General features: G+C 39.8%; 3 protein-coding genes across 3 annotated transcripts; 2 read left to right on the top strand and 1 right to left on the bottom strand.

Annotated features, from left to right (window-relative positions):
* The first annotated feature begins 553 nt into the window (after positions 1-553).
* Positions 554-7,921, top strand: prpf39 (PRP39 pre-mRNA processing factor 39 homolog (yeast)). The gene is made up of 15 exons (XM_079344135.1): positions 554-697; positions 1,772-2,230; positions 2,451-2,635; positions 2,805-2,930; positions 3,237-3,355; positions 3,468-3,635; positions 3,842-4,022; positions 4,444-4,551; positions 4,656-4,820; positions 5,269-5,395; positions 5,504-5,772; positions 6,345-6,529; positions 6,626-6,709; positions 6,944-7,058; positions 7,257-7,921. The coding sequence occupies exons 1-15, from the start codon at positions 685-687 to the stop codon at positions 7,344-7,346; spliced, it is 2,394 nt and encodes a 797-aa protein (XP_079200261.1). The 5' UTR covers positions 554-684; the 3' UTR covers positions 7,347-7,921.
* Positions 7,922-8,281: 360 nt separating this feature from the next.
* On the top strand, positions 8,282-10,056 carry faua (FAU ubiquitin like and ribosomal protein S30 fusion a). Its single transcript, XM_079344692.1, has 5 exons — positions 8,282-8,394; positions 8,849-8,930; positions 9,091-9,235; positions 9,646-9,701; positions 9,827-10,056. Exons 1-5 carry the CDS (start codon positions 8,363-8,365, stop codon positions 9,950-9,952), a joined length of 441 nt encoding a protein of 146 aa, XP_079200818.1. The 5' UTR covers positions 8,282-8,362; the 3' UTR covers positions 9,953-10,056.
* Positions 10,057-10,852: 796 nt separating this feature from the next.
* fkbp3 (FKBP prolyl isomerase 3) lies at positions 10,853-12,714 on the bottom strand. The gene is made up of 7 exons (XM_079340971.1): positions 12,577-12,714; positions 12,138-12,239; positions 11,935-12,033; positions 11,691-11,826; positions 11,507-11,574; positions 11,305-11,402; positions 10,853-11,163 (listed from the first exon to the last, which is right to left on the bottom strand). The coding sequence occupies exons 1-7, from the start codon at positions 12,679-12,681 to the stop codon at positions 11,109-11,111; spliced, it is 663 nt and encodes a 220-aa protein (XP_079197097.1). The 5' UTR covers positions 12,682-12,714; the 3' UTR covers positions 10,853-11,108.
* Positions 12,715-19,602: the final 6,888 nt, after the last annotated feature.

Below are 19,602 nucleotides of genomic sequence, written 5' to 3'. Positions count from 1 at the left end.
GACAACACCCTCTTTAAAAAAAAAAAAAAAAAAGGTACTGCAGTGTCCTGTAATTTAAAACATCATTATACTGTTTATGGCCTTTGTCTCTTCAAGTTAAGCATCCCACGATGCATTGCTAACAGTTTTTAATTGTTTTAGATCAAAACAGTGTTTTAGTGTTGAAAATTGGCCGTGGATCAACAGCAATTGCTTTATTATTTTCTTAGTGCAAATACGATATATTTCTGATATCGTGGCGCAATTCCATCACACTATAGCATTAACATAACATGCATAATTTACCTCAACCGTGTCTGTCTCTCTGTATTACTTTGCTTGCTAATTTCGTTTTGTAATGTAGCATCATAGACTGTAAATATTACGCGCAGCATCCACCCACAAGTTGTCAAGTTGTTACAGTATAAAATAACTCTCCTGTTTAGTTAGTTTTGCGTCTTTAATTTCGTGATCACGTTGTAAAATTGGATCCAAAACATGTCACCAATATCACAACAGAAAGAGTAACAGGTCTGTGCCTTTATTACAACGAACGCGCGCACAGCCGGGTGGGCGCAGCACTGCGCATGCGCATGTCCACACTGCCTCTGTTCCCCGTGAAGAATAGTGGGCGAAACGCGGTTGACTGGACGAGGTTAGGCACTTCAAAAGCTGCAAACGAGTTCCTAAGGTGGACGTAATTTCATGGAAAATACTGGTAAGGTATCAAAACTTGTCTTTAACTATGAACAATGTGTTAAATCGGCGTTTGGTGTCGCATTTGTACATCGTGTAATTGCCAACATTGGCCGGCCAGCTAACAGTCGATGGTACCGACTATTACCTGGACGTGGATTCAAACGCTTCGCACGCTGTGGTTTTTCTTGTCGGCTCAGATTCCAAGACTATAATTTACTGTTAAATATACTACTTTGACATCAAATCATATCTCATCTTAAGCGAAAAGGGCTGATGAATTACTTAATATTCATTTATCCTTCCGTGTTCACCGTCAGCAACATGTACGCTAATGTGGAGCTAACTTAGGCCGTGTTACATATCAGGAAATACACAGGAGTCGAGGCCCAACTTCCGAATGAACTTTGTGCAAACAATCTTGTTAGTTCAACATGGTGTAAAAGAGCTAATAACAATCGTGTTTGGTGAAACGCGCGAATGTATATATAACATGGATTCATATTTAAGTAACGACTTAGTGTCGTTAAATGAAGAAAGCTATCACGTGGATGCATTATTTTTAGCAGGTAACCCGGTTTAAGCTAAAGCTGGCGTCGTTTTACGTTTGTACAAGGAAGTGAACCAACTGCTGCTTCTACTGTGCTGACCTCTTTAGGTGCAGCGCTTCTTACATTAGATGTTAATGTTTTACCGACCTACTGCTATTACACGATGTTTGTCAGGATTACCAAGCGTATACATTTATTTCCCCAACACATTGGCTAGATTTACTTTAATGTGGATTCTCTGGTTTATTAACGTAACATAGAGTAGGCTCATCAAGATGTGATGAACTGGACATTTAAATACTCACACAACCAGAACTGTAAAACAGAACTTTTTTTTTTGTCAACGATTAGTAGTCTTTTGATAGACTTTTCTTCTTTTTGATTAGTCACATGGTTACTATTTTGTTTAATTAAAATTATAGATTTCATCTTTGAACAAAAAATAAAATACATCATAAAATATTTATGATTCTTAAAACAAATGTGCCATATGTCGTAAGTACTTATTGTTGCACTAATGATAACTTTGCCTGTTTTTCCATCAGACCCACAACTCTCAGAGGGCACTATTACTGGAATGCTGGACACTGAGTCTCCTACTATGGAGAGCAACGGGGATGCCTTTCTTCCAGACCATCCTGTACTAGGTCAAGCTGCTGACTGGTCTTTGGACCAGGTTGCTCCTGAACCTCTTACCAGCATCTTGCCTGAGGATTCAGATGTGTCCCAAGATGCACCTGAGCAGCTACCAGACCAGCAGATTTCCAGCGGGCTGGGTGCTGTTGAGAAAGCTGTGGAACAATTTCAGCTGGCCAATGCTCAGTTCTTCCAAGAGGAGCAGCCACCACCACCTCCTCCCCCTCCTCCTCCACCGCAACCAACAGAGGAGCCTACAGAGATGCCAGCACAGCCCCCAGAACACAACACAGAATCTGTGGAGGCTCAGCCAGGCAGCAATGAAATGAATTTAGAACCAGAAGCTGTTGTACAAGATGCCAGTCTAGGTAAATAGTCAGTATAGTTGCTAGTTGGTTCTATAATTCTTATTTATATAATAAAATCAAAATTCCCCAACAAATCTGGTTGAACTGTTAGAACAAGAATCTACTCGTGTCCTCTTGATTAGCCCCTTTAATAAATTTAGACTCAATACATGATTTGCTCTTCCATTTTTAGTTTTTTTTTTTTTTTGTACATACTTATTAATTTCTCCTGATGCCACAGAGACAACACACGTGACAGAGGATGGCATGGAGCTGGAGGAACAATCCAAGGACACGGCAGAGGAAGCATTTGTTCCTGCAGAACCAGACCTGCCCAGTGAGTTTGAAAAGCTTTTTAAGGGGTGCGAGGAGAACCCAGAAGACTTTAATGGATGGGTCTACCTGCTGCAGCAAGTGGAACAAGAGGTAAGATAAAGATAAACAAATAAATTGTAAACTATATAGTCTAAACTTAAACAGAAAGGTTGAGTTTGTATTTTTCTACATTACAAGAAACCTTAAAATACACAACACCACAGTTCGTTGTAGTGAACGTGAATAAGAGACCACTCTGTCCTTCTACTTTTGTTTGCAGAACATCCTTGGAGCTGTAAGGAAGGCGTTTGATGTATTCTTCCTGCGCTATCCCTACTGCTATGGCTACTGGAAGAAGTATGCCGATATTGAGAAAAAGCATGGCAATATACAAGTTGCAGAAGAGGTACGCCTTTAATTTTTCAACACACATTTATTTATTTTTGTTAGCTTTCCTGCGATGTAGATCAGTTTTATCACACATTTAGCTGCTCACCAGTCTCACCTAGCTGTCATTGTTCCCGTCTGTACGTCATTATTATATCATGCGCAGATTTAAAACATGTGATTGTACCTAAGCCTTGGTTCTTCAGTGAGTGTTTACAGTAATGATGAAAGAGACGAGGCAAAGCGACAGAGAGAACACCTTCTACGACTACAGTGATAAAGTTTGACCCACTGACAAGCTTCTATGTATTTGTACTACTCCTAGGTGTACCGAAGAGGTTTGCAGGTCATCCCTCTCAGTGTTGACCTGTGGCTGCACTACCTGACCTTCATCAAAGAGAACTCGGACACTGCTGACCCTGACACTGAGGGACGCATTAGAGCGTGAGTAAAAGTTTTTTTATATCAATATATATATAAATAAAAATAACTTCACAGATATATTACATGGTGTAAAAAAAAAATCCTAATCAATTCTTTTTTTCCACGACCATAGTGCTTATGAACACGCAGTGCTTGCAGCAGGCACAGACTTCCGCTCAGACCGTTTGTGGGAGTCCTTCATCAGCTGGGAGACAGAGCAGGAGAAGCTGGCTAATGTCACAGCCATCTATGACCGCATCTTGGGCATCCCAACTCAGCTGTACTCCCAGCACTTCCAGAGGTAACGTGGAAAACGGAATAAAAATCTTAAGTTGTGCCTGGTTTTATCAGTTCCTCTGTTATTCTCCCAACACATGTTCTGCAAATAGCTTGTGTGAAAACCCCCCCCGATTGTAGCGTAGTAAGAGCTCTCAGAGGCTATGGTTACCTTTCTTCTAAGATGTCTTTTTAAACTTTCTAATAATGGAGTGTTACCTTTTGTAACAGGTTCAAAGATCACGTGCAGAACAACAACCCCAAACATTTCCTGTCAGAGGAGGAATTTGTTCAACTAAGGCTTGAGCTCTCGAAAGCCAGTCTGACCCCGATGATCAGTGAAGATAGTGAGACCCCTGTTCCTCAGGAGGACCTGCCGCCTGGAACCGAGGATCTTCCAGACCCTGCAAAGGTAAAAATCCAATTCCTTATCCTCCAGGGGAGACATATTTACAACAAGTACAGTTTTCAGGGGGTCACAGGAGCTTCCTATTCTCCATGATGAGGTGAAAAGACAGCTTTGCTCAGGTTTGAATAGGTTTCTTCATGTCAGCAGCCAAGCCAGTGAATGCCAGGGGGGATTCAAGTTGGCATCCAGTCAGGGATTCTCGCCCTATAACAACGCTTGCTGTTGAACCCAGCACCTGCACCCAGAGGCTGAAGTGCAGGGTGCAAACATACCTCCCCCCCTCCCCCCCACAGGCTTCTTGTATCTGGCGAGCTCATGGTGATGTAAATCCTCAGCTGCAGGATGAGAAGTTTTGACATTAAGTGGAGGAAGCAAAGCATGCGTGACTGTTAACCATGGCTTTTCTATGTGTGTCTTTGTGTAGAGGGTGACAGAGATCGAGAATATGCGCCACAAGGTGATTGAGGTGCGGCAAGAGGTTTTCAACCACAACGAACATGAAGTCAGCAAGCGCTGGACATTTGAAGAAGGGGTGTGTATCACGTTTATTGTCTCTAAAGGTTTTTGAAAATTAGCCATTTCTTTATTTATTCTGCCCACTGTATAACAAATAATCCTGAATTTCTTCTCTTGTAGATCAAAAGACCGTACTTCCACGTCAAAGCATTAGAGAAGACCCAGCTGAACAACTGGAAGGAGTACCTGGACTTTGAAATGGAAAACGGGACCCCAGAGCGCGTGGTTGTGCTTTTTGAACGCTGCCTCATTGCCTGTGCACTCTACGAGGAGTTCTGGACCAAGGTACCGTGAGCTTTATCCTCTCTTTCACTCCTGCTACCTCCCTGCACTTCCCCAACAACGATGATATCACAACGACACAGTAAATCGTCCTGCACTCTCTTTGCGTGTAACGTTGATATTTGACTGTATCTGTTGTATTAGGGGATGGCCAGCTTGCCACACAAGATTTGACTGCAGCATTTGCCAACTACTACGTTGCATCTTCTTCGTCTCCCACTACCTTACAGAAACTTATCTAATTGGTTCCATGAAGGTGCTGATGGGTTTACACAGAAAATTTCTAAAAACGATCTTGTCAATGAAGAAATTCACTGTTTCTGTCTGCTGAAGTTTTAGGTTTAAAATGTCTCGTCTCTTTTGCCTTTCTCTTTCTCCTCTGTTCTTTTTTTCCCCCCCTCTATCCTCTCCTGCATCTCTTCCAACTCGCTTTCTCTTTTTCACTCTGAAGTATGCAAAATATCTAGAGGGCTACAGCACTGACGGCGTGAGACATGTCTACAAGAAGGCGTGCACCGTCCATCTGCCCAAGAAACCATCCACCCATCTGCTGTGGGCAGCATTTGAGGAGCAGCAAGGTGGGTGACAGTCTGTCATCTTGGGATGGTGTCATTGTGATGCATGATGTTTTAGGAAGGACATGCAGACTAAGTTTTTTTTCTTTCTTTTTTTTCTTTTTTCTTCAGGCAACGTAGACGAAGCTCGTGATATCCTGAAGTCCCTGGAAGCGGCAGTACCGGGTCTGGCTATGGTGCGTCTTCGGAGGGTCAGCCTTGAGCGACGCCATGGAAACTTGGACGGAGCAGAGGCCCTGTTACTGGAGGCAATGGAGTCTGCAAAGAATTCTACTGAGACATCGTTTTATGCTGTGAAGCTGGCCCGGCTGCAGATGAAGGTGCAGAGAAGTCTAAGCAAGGCCAGGAAGGTGCTGCTTGATGCCATTGAGAGAGACCAGGTGAGAGCAGGCTGAAAAACCTGACGTCCATTAAAGTTAGCCACCATATCAAATCCTAAAAGTTAGCATACTTGAATGGAAATGAACCCCACGCAGTAAAACAGCTAATCATAATAATTCATAAACCATGATTGTTCATAGGTGACAAAGCCCAGGGGGATTAAACAGGTTTTACTGACACACCTCGAATATTAGTCACCTCTGCCTTGAATTACTGGCTGCACTATATATTCTGTCTCATCCAGGTCTTTTCCTCTGTATTTCTGGTTCTTTCTATGTATGTTACAAGAATTATTCAAATGTAGTTCTGCCTGGAAAAAACCTAACAGGTGTAGTTTCAGTGTTGCAACATTTTCAGTTTTGTTTAGTAAATGAGTCACTGCTTTGAAGACTAGGACATTTGACTTTGGTTCCTTTCGTGTTCTTCACAGAGAAGTTGAAGTCCACATGGTTTTCAAATGTTGAACCAGCTTAATGTTTGCATTTAAAAGTAAACAATTTTCTCATTACGGCTGTATCATATTTGTTTTAATAAATGGCCTTTTTCAACCTTTTTATTTTGCTCTTTACAGACGAGTCCAAAGCTGTATCTGAACCTGCTGGAGCTGGAGTACAGCGGAGACGTGACACAAAATGAGGCAGGGATCTTGGCTTGTTTTGACCGTGCCCTGCAAAGCCCGATGCCTCTTGAATCCCGCCTCCTCTTCAGCCAGCGCAAAGTGGAGTTCCTTGAGGACTTCGGCAGTGACATCAATGTGTGAGTGTTGTTACTTTAAGAAGCAGGGATGAGTTGTTTGCATTTATTCCCTTTTGTCAGGTTTCATATTGAGTGTAACACTTTTATATCTCTTAGGCTTGTGGCTGCATACGAGGAACATCAGAAACTACAGAAAGAAAGTGAACCCACGAAGAGGAAGGCCGAGAACGGATATGACAGGTGGATAGGCTTGGATCACGTCAACAGATCTTTTTATCTATAAGAAACACCCTAAACAACTATTAACACTCCTTCCAAAGTGTCTTGGAATTATTTACTTTTACTGCCAAAGCAAAACGTGTAATGGATTAACTGTAGCTAACCCTCAAATGTCACTAAATCTAGTATTTGCTCCTCGTGCACCACCTACACTATAACAGATGATTGTATTAACTGAAAACTGTTGGTCTCCAGCTCACAGGAACCTGACACCAAGAAACAGCGTGTGGACGACAGCGCCACCGATGCAGCAAACGCGGCGACAGACCCACAGGCGAACAACTCTGCATACAACTACAACTGGTACCAGGTAGGTTTGTCTGAGGAATTAATGGCACGGAACTTTTGGTCATTTCTTGCACTTAATGTCACAACAAGCATGTAAGGGTATTCACATTGAATCTATCCGTTGAGAATAAATGATTTAAAATACAAAAAAAACTACCAATTTAACAAATGCTTTAGTATAAGCCTGTGAAAGATTTCAACGAATTCTCTTTTCTTTTAGCAACAGTACAGCGGTTGGGGACAAAACTCCTGGGGACAGTACAACCAGTACCCCCAGTATAACCAGTACTACCCTCCTCCTCCAACATAATGGACATGACCATGACATGAAGATGAAGATGGAGACTCGGAGAAAAGCATCCTTCTGACCTGCTTACAACTACGAACATGGCTACTCAACCGCCCGTTGACGAGAGAGGAGAAATGGATTTGTCCCATCTTTGTGGTTTAACGTGTGCTTATCGGATATTTAACACCTTGTAGCCATTATTTGGAAAATTACACACTTGGGCCTCCATGGCAGTCATGTTGATTAGTCATGTTTAAATTTAAAATAAATAATTGAATTGCTCATCCGTCATCTCCAACACTGGCTGCTGTTTGGATTGTTTTTGCATGTTAACTGTGAAGGCAGATTTATTTCCACCCCGTGTGATAAAGGCTTTTTATCTTTTAGATTGGATGATTTAGTTTGATCCCTCTCTTTGTGTTCAACAATTTAAACTTGTAAAGGAGGCATTCATAGATGTACCTCTAAGTTGTTTCTCCTGCCCCAAAATGGAAAGATTTTTAATATTTCCTTGTTATGTTTCCATAAAGAAAATGAAGAGTTCCTCCTTTTTTTATTTTGACTTGATTTCATAATAAAGAGATTGATATCCTGAATTCTTGTTTTTGCCTCATACTTTTGAATCCTATATTTCTTTAAGGATTGTTTAAATGGTTGTGAGCCATCAAGTTAGGATCTCATTCATACAATAGTTAATTTTTTTGTATGCAACATGTTTTCCACATGGTGTCCAGTGCATTTTAAAATATAACTAATAGGTACTTACCAGATATTTTTGTGCTGAAATAGACTACTTTAAAGCTGAAAACCTGGGAGCTAAACCATAACAAATAATCCATACTTTAAAACAGCAGCTACACAAGAGTTTGTTTATAATGATGACGTTGATCTGTGTGTATTTGTTAACGATGTTACAGTCATAAAAATAGCGTAATCTTTCAGTATAGCAGTACAAAGTGCAGTGGGCGTGGCCACAGGTTCATACGCAGTACGTAAATCCGCATCTGCGCAGTGTCGTCCCTCCATCAGTCCTTTTTATGCCTAGCGTTGAACGTCTAGCATCAACGAGGTAAGGCCTGAGCAATTTAAGTTAAAAAAAACCGGTTTTATGTAAAACCTCGACAGATTTTCTGTCAGCGAGTATATCCCTTATTTAACAGTTTATCTGGTGTTATAACTCTTGTTTCTCCATATCGTCCAGTTAAATGAGTAAAAGCGACTTTATGAATCGCGTGCCCCATGCGGCTAGTTATGCTAGCATAGCATTAGCAAGCTACCGAGGGAGACACGTCTGTTTCTGTTCCCACCACGTTTCTTTGGTCCCCTTCTACTAATTTACGAAAAAGCATGATATTTTAACAAAATAAACTTGTTTTTTTTCACATTAATTGATGATGGAATGTTTTACGTATTGTGAGTTACCGGCGTTTGCCGCCTGGTATGAAAACTGCGTCAAAGTTTATTTCCTTGATAGTTAAAATGACAACCACTGAATCATGTGGCCTATTATCTTTATCTTCCAGCAACAAAATGCAGCTCTTCTTGCGTGCCCAGAATACTCACACCCTTGAGGTGACCGGACAGGAGACTGTTGGACAGATCAAGGTAAAACTTTTACAATTTGATAACAATACACCGAACATTGGTTTCCCCCAGAAACAGTGTTTATAACTAAGATGAGGTTTTTTTGTTTAGCTTTTCCCGAACAACACTTGAATTAATGTGGAAGGGAGTTTGGATAATAAAGTATCTTTGTGTGCATCAGGCCCATGTCCAGGATCTGGAGGGTCTCCTGGTTGAGGATCAGGTGTTGTTGCTTGCTGGGTGCCCTCTGGAGGACGATGCCTCCCTGGCATCCTGTGGCATCTCAGAGCTCTGCACCCTGGAGGTAGCTGGCAGGCTGCTGGGAGGTCAGTTAACAGACAGCACATTTAGCTAAAATGTGGAAAATGTTATATATACATGGATGTTGTTCAATATGCTAAGCTACAATTGTTTTATATTTTGTTGCTGCACCTTAGCCATGTGTCCACTCTGTAGTTAAGTCAGTGCTTCATTTTGATCCCATACACCTTAACAAATGCGTATGGGAAACATCTGTCTTGTCTGATGTTACTGCTGACTGTTAATGGCCAGCCCTGATGATGTAGACAACATCCAATTTAGCACAAACCATCATGTGGACAAGCATCACTTTAAATGAACACACTGACTTGTTTTCATGAGGTCATGCCCCACCCAGGGAATCGCACAGGTATTTTCAGGAATCTTGGTTTGTTAAGACTATTTCCCAGTTAACCAGTTCTCTTCCCCTCATTAGGAAAGGTTCACGGCTCCCTGGCTCGTGCCGGTAAAGTCAGGGGACAGACACCCAAGGTAAGAAGGCTTTATTCCTTTTCTGTTACCCGGGGTTGTAGTCAATTCATAATATTCACAGATCTATCTAGACTGGAAAAAAAATACTTCATAATAACAGATGCCCATCCTTTTTCTTTTTCAAGGTTGACAAGCAGGAGAAGAAAAAGAAGAAGACTGGCCGCGCTAAGCGTCGCATCCAGTACAACAGGCGCTTTGTAAACGTTGTGCCCACCTTCGGAAAGAAGAAGGGACCCAATGCTAACTCCTAAGTGCTTCAATGCTTGAAAGGAGAAACATGGTCACCCCTCATCAGTTTCTACCAAGTTCAATGTTATCTTTCTGTACAGAATAAACTGTTTGGCTTGGACAAAAAGTCTGCTTTTGAGTGCTCTTTCTTCTTTAAGGTCTTGTTGAGCAGAGATGTTCTTTGCAAGGCTTTATGCCCAAACCTTAGAAGAGCTCTTTATTTTCAGTCTTATAGTTCGATTTATCTGACAGTTTGTAGCTTTATCCCCTTTGCCTTTAAGGCAAGTCATGAAATTGTGATTTCGCTAGTTGTACAAAAACCTTGGCCTTTATGCCTTTTATTATAGAGAGGAAAGTGGATAGAGGCGGAAATCAGGGAGAGAGAGACAGTGGGCAGAGATGTGGGAAATGAGCCACAGGCCGGAAGCAAACCCTGTCTGCCCGTGCGAGGACTGAGCCTCAATACATGGGCCTCGTGCGCTACCTCTGCGCCACCAGCACGCCCACAAGAACCTTTTTAAGGGCTTCTGCCTTCACATAAAAAGGCTGGAGGATAGACTTGAACCACAGTTGTCATAACATTTTGTCATTTCCTTTTCCTTTTTGCACCAAAAACCTTTCAAATTCTTTATGTAAATCTCTTTGGCAATATACTATTCTGATGTAGCCAGGTAACTGCTAGGCCATCAGCACCTCTGTTCAAAGTGGATTTGATTTTTAGTTCTGCAACAATTATTAATTTAAGGCTCATAGCCATGTGCAGAAATTAGATGTGTACAATAAAATGTTCTGATGAAATGTTTAACTACGCTGTTCATTACCAGAACCTGAACTAAACACTGTTATACAGCTAACATGAAAATGAGATTTAGAGTACTCGGAGAAGAATTGGTTTCATCAATCGTGAGCAGAAAATCATTCAGTTGTCTCTGAAACAGGTTTATTTCTCATTTACATCGTACATGCAAAAGAACAAAACAATACAGACATTAAGGTTTCAGGGTGTTTCATATTTACATTATTGACAAGCCAAAACTTAAATCGCTGGCCGTTCCTTGAATCAACACAAAGCATAAACAGAACGGTGCAATCCAATGATTTTAACTTTAACCACTACACCAGCAGGAATTTAATGACCCGTCCTGGAAATGTAGTGCATGCTGGCCAAAAGCTCCTCAGTTAATCCACAGACACCAGCTCCACCTCAAAGATCAGCTTCGCATTTGGTGGAATCCTGGTAGAACTGGAGTTAAGAATAAACAGCTGATGCAGTATGGAAGTAATATAAAATTAAAGCAGACAATTAAACATACTATTAACGTTCAAATAATTACAGGACACAGAGCTAAAAAAAAACGACTTAATTGAAGGATACTTGGAGTCAGGGAGACCCTTTCTTCCATAGCCCCACTCTGGTTCAATTTCCAGCCGAGCAGTTTCACCCTTGCTCATTGTTAGGAGGGCCTCGTCCCACTGTGAAAGAAAACATTAATAAATGATGATGATGCGTAGCTGAGATGCTATTAAACTGACAGAAATGTAAAGTCCAGAGTGAAAGACACGTCTGAATCACTCACTCCTCTGATGACTCTGCCCAAGCCAACTTTAAAGGTAAGTGGTTTAGTTTGCTTCTTCTTTCTAGCAGCTGCAGAAAGACAACAATGAAGAGGTTAAGCCGGTGGTAATTTGATCAGTACAAACAATCAGGGTGCTCCCACCATTGGTGGTGGAGTTGCACTGGAAGCTTTATTTCTGACATACTTGTGGGAATATTTGTGTCGAAGACGGTTCCATCCTCCAAAGAGCCTGTGTACCAGCAGCCCACGACCTCTCCTTTCTTTGGAAAGTTTTCTTTGTCACCTTTCTTCAGCACAGACTTTTTGTACTTGGGTGGACCCTGCAGAAAACAACAGAGTAATTCAGAACATGTGCAGAGCAATTACTGAAAACTATAAGACAAAAAAAAAAAAAAAAAAAAAAAAAAAAAAAAACTCCGGACAGGTACCTCATCTACAACTTCTGTCTTGACTTCTTTGGGTTTATCGTCAACTTTCACAGCTTTCAACTGCTCAGTAACAACTTCAACCTCTGTGCCTTTGAATTTCTGCAAATGAGAAATAATGCATCAATCACACATGCTTGTTATTGGCTCATCCAAACCACATGGACCACGCATCATCTTAAATTAGCTTCATTAGCACCACTTACTTTGCTTTCAAAGAGCTGATTATAGGCGATAATCAGCTGTTCTTTCTTGGCTGTTTTAGCAACATTTTTGATGTTTCCCAGCAGCTTATGTTCATTGAGGAACTGAAACAGAAGACGAGACAACTTTAAAGATTAGAGCTTTATTTAACCATCGTCTTTATACTCTTAAATATCACTGACAGCTTCATGAATAACACAATTAGAAACACCGACATACAAAAACTATCGTTTGGCACACAAAGCCGTTTGTGCAATCTGATGTGAATGGTAACACAAGTAATAGTGTGTTGTTGTGAACATGATGCTAAAATGCAGCACATCCGTATGTGGCTCCTTTTAGCTAACCACGCTGCATGATGCGACTCACGCAGAGCATTTACACTTTAATTACCAACAAATTAAAGAGAGAGAAAAAAAGAAGCAAAGGCGACAAACATACCGAATGTGCTGCATTGTCCTGAATGAACTTTATGATGTCTTTTTTGGGTAAATCATCATTTTTGAGCTGCTCATCGCTCCACTCCCGTGTTGGTTCATCCGCCATTTTAAGTGGCGAACTGTTCAACTTTGACCCTTGTGGCGTATATTAAAAAATTGTAAAAACGTATCTTTTAGATATTGTAACAATTATTTAACTCCTGTTTTGTCAGTGGATAGTCTGGATGATTTAGAAAACTCAACAAATCCGTGAAACAGAAAGAAATGTCAACAGCGGAAAGGTTTTAAACATTTCTTTATTTATTGCATAAACTATCAATATTAGTATAATCCCAAATATATACACGAGATAATTAATCATTTAGCCAGAGTTCATTCAAGTACGCCTACATTTAGAATAAACATAACATAACCCATAAATGAGGCTACAGGAGGTTACATTTTTCACATCTCTTGTTTTCTGCAGTTTTCTGCCACCTAGAGGAAAAGATGGATTAGATGTGAATTATTACAATTTATCAAGAGAACTATTAAATAGTAAACACTGTCAAATAAGCCAATGTCATACGTAAGACATTTCTACAATTGTTTTAACCATTGGTTGTGATTGTTGAAATATGCGCATAGTATATATCAGAACCTTTTATCTTTTTTTGTGTAGCTTTACGGCAATTTTGTGTCAAACACCTATAGGCCTATTTAAGTTTTCATATTTGCATGCCATTTAGGCAACATCGTTGTCATTTTTCTCCCCGAAGAGATCTGGCCAAAAATAGCATCTACACACAGTTTGAAGTTTGAACACATTCCTTCAAAATCATACAATACACATTTTAAAATAAGAATATAGGCTAAACCAATTACATACAGAAAGTTTGGATTCAAGAGTCTTCACTAGGGATTAAAAACATTTAGACAGACCTCTGTGCTTATACTTTTTACTTTTGTGAAGCACCTTCTAACAGATTGTTTTAAAAATATTATATAAAGGAAGGTTTACTTTTATGGTGACAATAACAGTGTACAATTTTAATATAATTTTGTTATATAATAAGCCGTTGCCAACACTTTCTAAAACAACCATTTTATGACAAATCACTAGTCACTATGAAACAGCATTTACGCTAATATAACTTTTAGCAAAGTAAAAATTTAATAGTGTGCAGAACACCATCAAAAGGACAACTATGACATAAAGGTTGGTTGCTTTGATTACAAATCATCCAGTTAAACACTTATTAACACTTTCTTGTTCAAATTCCCCCTTTAAAGGCCCAAAATGAAAAATGTCTTATTGTGCTGTCTGTATGTCACTATGATATCTGCAGTTTCCATTCACACTGCAGCTGCTTTACCACAAACAGGAAAGCAATCATGCAAAACATTTTCATAAACGAGTGCACTCTTTCATGGTTTAATCATCAGCTTTTTTGGTATCCTGTTAACTCTGTCTTTTCTTTGTTTTAAAGAGCACACAGTTTCAGTACATGAAGGCCTCACATGCACTGCAGCGTCTTAATGATGTTCTGACTCAGTGCACAAAGAGATTCCCTGTATAAACTACAGATCTTATTGCCATGAATAAGAACAAAGTTTAGTGTCTTTCCCGAGGACACATCGAACATGTTACTACGGGAGCTGGGGATCAAACCCCCGACCTTCCAGTTGAGAGACAACCGACTCTAACAGCCTCCCCTTTGTGGTGTGCTTGTTTGTATGACACAACTTTATCTCTTAAATAGGCCTAACATGCATATCATGATATTTAAGAAAAGCTTTTAATCTTATACATTAAGCTGTGTTAACAGTGAGTTGTCTGATTACAAAATCCATTGATCCATTCTCATAGGATGTTTGCCATGTAGCTTTATTAGTTTCAAGTAGACTGGTTTGCTTCATGCTTTCTGACAGCCTGCAGCCTCCTGCTGCCTTTCTCATGGTCCTCATGTCAGGCTCATCTTTGTTGCATCAGTCGGCCTTTCTGTTTGTGCCCCGCTGTTTCTCTGGAAATCTTTGCTCCTTGCACCAGCGATGAAAGATTTGACATAAAAAGAGCTTGTATGAGTACGTCTCCCAGCTGACCCTGTCTGGTTCTATTCATCAGTAACCTTGAGAAAAATAGAGGATGATGATGAACTGTTCTGCTCTGGTTACAAGGCAATAGCAGTGAGGAGAGGGATACTGATATATTTTTAGAGGATTTTTTTCAGTCCCATTAACAACCTAATATAAGACAACTGAATAAAATAGACCTCCCCTTGGTTTTGATTCTGTAACATGATGTTACTTTTTGGTTGAAAGCTTTGTTTACAACTCTGACTTCTCAGTTATCACTTTGCCAGAGGCCTATTTAAATTGTTGTCATTTTCTCAGTCTCTCTCTTTCATTCTTATGCCACCGGTGTGGTGTTTAGTTTTGAGTACTGATGTCTCTCAGTCTTTATGAGTGTCTGGATGCATCACAGGAGGTTTGAGGAGTAAAAAAAAAAGGCTCATGTCTGATGCATTCTGTTGCGATAAAGTGTTTCGGTGGAATGCAAAGCTGAGGAGCTTAAATGAGCTCACGCAGCTCCTGAGAGCTCTTCACATCCACAGGTTACACAAACAAGTGATACACATTCCCAGAGATGTGCCTCTCAGCTCAGAGATCTCAAACAATAAATTCCTCCTGTATTGTTCGAAAAACACAAGCACAAGCATTGTCAGTCGTAGCTTTATTTTAGCTTCTGACAAAACAATGTCCAATTTAAAAAAACAAAAAACAAAACACAATACTATTTCTTGTTGTAAAGTCAACATCAGGGTTATTTTAATGCCAAAGAGGCATTTTTTGTTCCTCAGGTTAATAATAGATGACCTTTTCCCACTAGGAGCTAACTCTTTATCACAGTTCTATTGAAGATCTTAACTCTTCTCATGGATGCATGACTTGGAGGCCTATTGCATCCTAATGAGGTTTTTAATTAGCTGATTCTATCTTTTCTTTTTTGTACATAAAATGTAAATTACATACTAACATTGGGAAGCAGCCAAGATAAAAAAAAGACACCTTTTACAGGTTTACACAGGGAAAGTCAATATTTAGATTTTAATTTAACTGCATTCAAATAAGGATGAATGTTATTGGTCTAAAAAAATGTGAAATTGCAATATAGGATTTTGCTTCATAACTAATTTTGCCAATTTCTTGCTTAAGATAAGGAAGAACACAAAAAAGAGCTCAAGAACAGAGTCTGCTGCAGACTTTTTAATTTTTTTAAATTTTTTATCGTTGACAATAAAGAAATGGTCAGCTTCTTCAGAAAGATATTGTAATGTATTTGAACTGGATATTTTAGGACCTCCATAAATAATAATAGTAAAAGAAATGGCCCACACCTTTTTCTACATGTTAAAGCCATCCATCCATCCTTCCATACTTAAGTTGGATGCAGTTACATATTTAGACCACCAGGGGTCAGTATGTGCACATGGTTGATATAAAAGATGTTGGTTCTTCAAAAGATTGATATTTTCAATATATGAGGAAGTTACAATAAGGTTTGACAGAAGGGGAAATTGGTTGTGATTCATTGTGTTGAATAGTGTAACAATAATAAATGCCATAAACAATGACAATCTAATAATGATTTGTAACGCTACTCTGCAACAGAACCAACAATTCACAATCTGTGGATGATGTTATTTCAGTGTTTGTGGCTGAAATGCCAAGTGTCCCTTATTGGAAGGCAAAATAAATAGCAGGGGTCATTCTGTATGGGTAACCATTAATTTGCTGTTTATTTGAACAATTCTACAAATGCTTGTTGAACTATCAAAGTGTCACTGGATGTACAAAAGGTCCCCTATAAGTGCAATTTAGCCAGTTACGGTACATTGACATGAATAAGGTTTTTCTAGTCTTCCGACTACTCCAAGCGCTTTTACTTTACATGACATGTTCACACCACATTCACCCACTGAGGGCAATAAAATGCCAAGCTATCCAACACCATTACTCCCTCCACAAACATCCACTCGTCAGTGGCATTAAAGCAATTTTGGGTTCAGCGTGTTGCTCATGTACACTTGAATGTGCAACTTCAGGAGCTGGGTATTGAACCTCCCACCTTTAGGTAGAGAGATCACTGACTACAACAAATGTTCCTGTTAAATGACTGTAAACTACTGGCAGCTACAGTTACCTGCCTCTTTCTGCTATTTTTAAGTGTACATATACAGTACTCTACAATGACACTTAACTAATGTAAACTATAACTGCATCGCTGTCTATCTTCTCAGATGTGACTCCTGTTGAATATATTGCAATAAACAAATACTGAGCTGCAGATATTAGACAATAGAACTGTAGCACACTGGACACAACATTCTTGTTACCTTGAAATAACAAAAGGAACACCTGGATACAGTGGAGGCTATTCATTGTAACATTTCTGTGAATAGATGTTTTGTCTGCAAAAATTAATCTCTCTCATCCCTGGGGATTTATTTATTTTTATGCTGTGTTTTCTTTGTAAAGGAACCATGTACAATATCATAGATAAATGTTGCCATTTGATGCATTGTCCCAGAGCTCTCTTAGAGCTACTTTACATCTAGATTTAAAGCGGTCTTTTGCTGCACAGTTTTCTGTCTCCTGGTTGGTCTTTCTCTCTCCTCACAGGGTGGATACCAATTCAGTGCCAAGATGGAGGGGGCTGTAGCTCAAGAATCATTTCACTTAACATAAAAATATTCTACTAGAAATTGTACAGCAGTGAATGATTATATAGAACCTTGTCTTGTTTGTTACAAGCTTACCAGAGGAGAATTACAATCCCCTCAGGTATTTGATATAATATTACAAATTAACAGAAGCAGAATTAAATTGACCACGTCTACATTTTCTAACTGTATTGTTTTTGTTGACTTATTTTCTGAGAAATGTTATTCCTTCATATGGAAATTAATTAGATTAAGCAGAAAAAAACATCAGGAAGCAAAAAAATCAATCAATCAATCAATCAATGAGGTCAGATGGTCATCCATTTATATGATAAATAATGTACAGTAGTTCTTACCAAGGAAATCAAATCACTTCCTCGGTGCCAGTGAGGAGCTCACAAGCCACCATATACATTATCAACTCATGCACAAGACGAGTAGTCGGGCTGGAGCTCTTCTCCAGAAGCATTTTTCCACTTTTCCACTTCCCTCCTATACTTCTACTTGCAGCAGTGGAATTAAAGGCCTTCATAATGGAAATCATCTCTCCGTGGCCTTGGTCCACTGTGGATAATGTGTTTTCTGCTCAGAGCCTAATAAGCTCCCTCTAAGCCATATGGCAAGCTCAGTTCACCTGCTTGTGCCCCAGGCTGTGAGAATATATATTTAACTTCTTATGGAGTCGGATTTGTATCCTGTTGCTGCTAAAACCAACACCTTACACTTCATGTGGTCGAGGAAGAGCATCTTGGGGGTTTGGAGGTTCAAAAAACTCTATCAACATCTAGCAGCGAGAGAGTTGGAACTGTAACTATTTTAAGACAAAACAAATTTTACCTAATTGCCAATTTTGTTTACGGTATCATTATGGCCTTCCAAAACAACATTCCAATATACAATTTCAAAGAAGAAAATGTAACTTTTCCACCTTTAAAACGAAATAGTTTCAAAGCTGATCTTTGTACCACAACTTTCAACACAGGGAATGTCGTCTATCCCATTCATAGATGCAGATTACCCTCATCACATGCTTAGCTGTATGTAGTGTGACAGCAGACTAGTTAGCCCATCTTAATACTGCTTGGTAAAATGGCTTTGGCCGGATGGTGACGGAAGCTAAGAATGAAAAAAACGAAAGTGACCGAGCAAGAAGTGAGTGTATGTGAGTGAGTGAGTGTATGCTTATCCCTGTAGATATTATTCCTAACAGATTGCGATGTAACGTGGAGATGTATTGTTATCAGTGTCATGGTTGTTTCACGTTTAGCAGATTTACCGAGGGCAGAAAGTGATCTAGGCTAATACAAGTAACGTCTCAAGCCTGAATACAATTCAATAAGTCATATGTGGCCATATTGAAATTGGGGAAGAAAACACGCTATTGTAACATCTCCAAAACTGCTTCTAAAAAAGAAAAGACAAAGTCAGGACTTAGGTGCTGTACAGCAGGTGTAATGGTCAATCGACTTCTCCCAATAATGGTTCCAGGTATCATCATGCCTGTCCAACATGCTGCACCTGGCTTTGGAACATTTCCAATCCACACCTAAGCCTGCAGATCTGTAGTCTCAGTACTATAGCCCGCGCGTGCCCTGTCAGATCTAATCTCTGGGCTGCATGCCGTGAAATGGGGCTTATTAAGAGTTTAACTGAGATCAGCCCAGCCCAGATTTGAGGCCTGCAAAGGGAAAGAGGGAAATCACTCACCTGAAAAATCTCAAAATCTCAAGAAGTGGGTGGCATAAGGGGCTGCTATCAGTCACTGGAGGCTTTGCTGTACAGCTCTATGCGCTCTCTTTCCCTTCTGTCTCTGTGATGCATCATCTGTTAACTGCTAATTAGAAACCAAAGAGAAAAGATGGATGTGAAGTTTCAATTGGAACTCGTCCCACTATAATATCTCACAGGGCTTAAAGGGACAGTCTGGTGAGCCACATGCTCCAAGAAACTCTTGTCTTCTTGCGTTTGTCCTCTTGCTGCAGACTGTCTGTCTGCATTCAAATAATACAATTTGTGACTTCATCCTCAGTGCACATTTTAAATCTAAAAGTCTGAGCTATAACTTTATCCATATTTATGTAGTGTCAACAGCTCAATTTTATTTGTTCTTCTATACTTTAGAAAATAGACCGTTGTTATAACTGTGGCAGTGGGTGTTTTGTTTTTTTCGCACTGTTACTTAACTTGAAACTGGCTCCAGACTTTGTAAAGAGTGTGAACTCAGAAACTGTTGGCTAAAGACAGTACAACACTTGCAGTACAACAAGACTGCAACTGAAAAGAAGTAAGATTAAAAGCTGAATTACTTTAAAGCTTGTTGCATG

This window comes from Symphodus melops (assembly GCF_947650265.1).
Source record: "Symphodus melops genome assembly, chromosome: 1".
NCBI classification, from domain to species: Eukaryota; Metazoa; Chordata; class Actinopteri; order Labriformes; family Labridae; genus Symphodus; species Symphodus melops.
The sequence above is the reverse complement of the archived record's forward strand: the minus strand, read 5'-3'. Positions and strand labels throughout refer to the sequence as shown.

What these genes read in the sequence shown, in the direction of transcription:
- fkbp3 (XM_079340971.1), bottom strand. Translation starts at nt 12,681, where the DNA reads ATGGCGGATGAACCAACACGGGAGTGGAGCGATGAGCAGCTCAAAAAT. An exon ending in AGGACAATGCAGCACATTCG is followed by an intron (nt 12,240 to 12,576) that starts GTATGTTTGTCG and finishes CTTCTGTTTCAG; the next exon opens with TTCCTCAATGAACATAAGCT. An exon ending in CGACACAAATATTCCCACAA is followed by an intron (nt 11,575 to 11,690) that starts GTATGTCAGAAA and finishes GTCTTTCTGCAG; the next exon opens with CTGCTAGAAAGAAGAAGCAA.
- faua (XM_079344692.1), top strand. Translation starts at nt 8,363, where the DNA reads ATGCCTAGCGTTGAACGTCTAGCATCAACGAG. An exon ending in GAACGTCTAGCATCAACGAG is followed by an intron (nt 8,395 to 8,848) that starts GTAAGGCCTGAG and finishes TTTATCTTCCAG; the next exon opens with CAACAAAATGCAGCTCTTCT. An exon ending in AGACTGTTGGACAGATCAAG is followed by an intron (nt 8,931 to 9,090) that starts GTAAAACTTTTA and finishes TGTGTGCATCAG; the next exon opens with GCCCATGTCCAGGATCTGGA.
- prpf39 (XM_079344135.1), top strand. An exon ending in ACGAGGAGTTCTGGACCAAG is followed by an intron (nt 4,821 to 5,268) that starts GTACCGTGAGCT and finishes TTCACTCTGAAG; the next exon opens with TATGCAAAATATCTAGAGGG. An exon ending in GCCGAGAACGGATATGACAG is followed by an intron (nt 6,710 to 6,943) that starts GTGGATAGGCTT and finishes GTTGGTCTCCAG; the next exon opens with CTCACAGGAACCTGACACCA.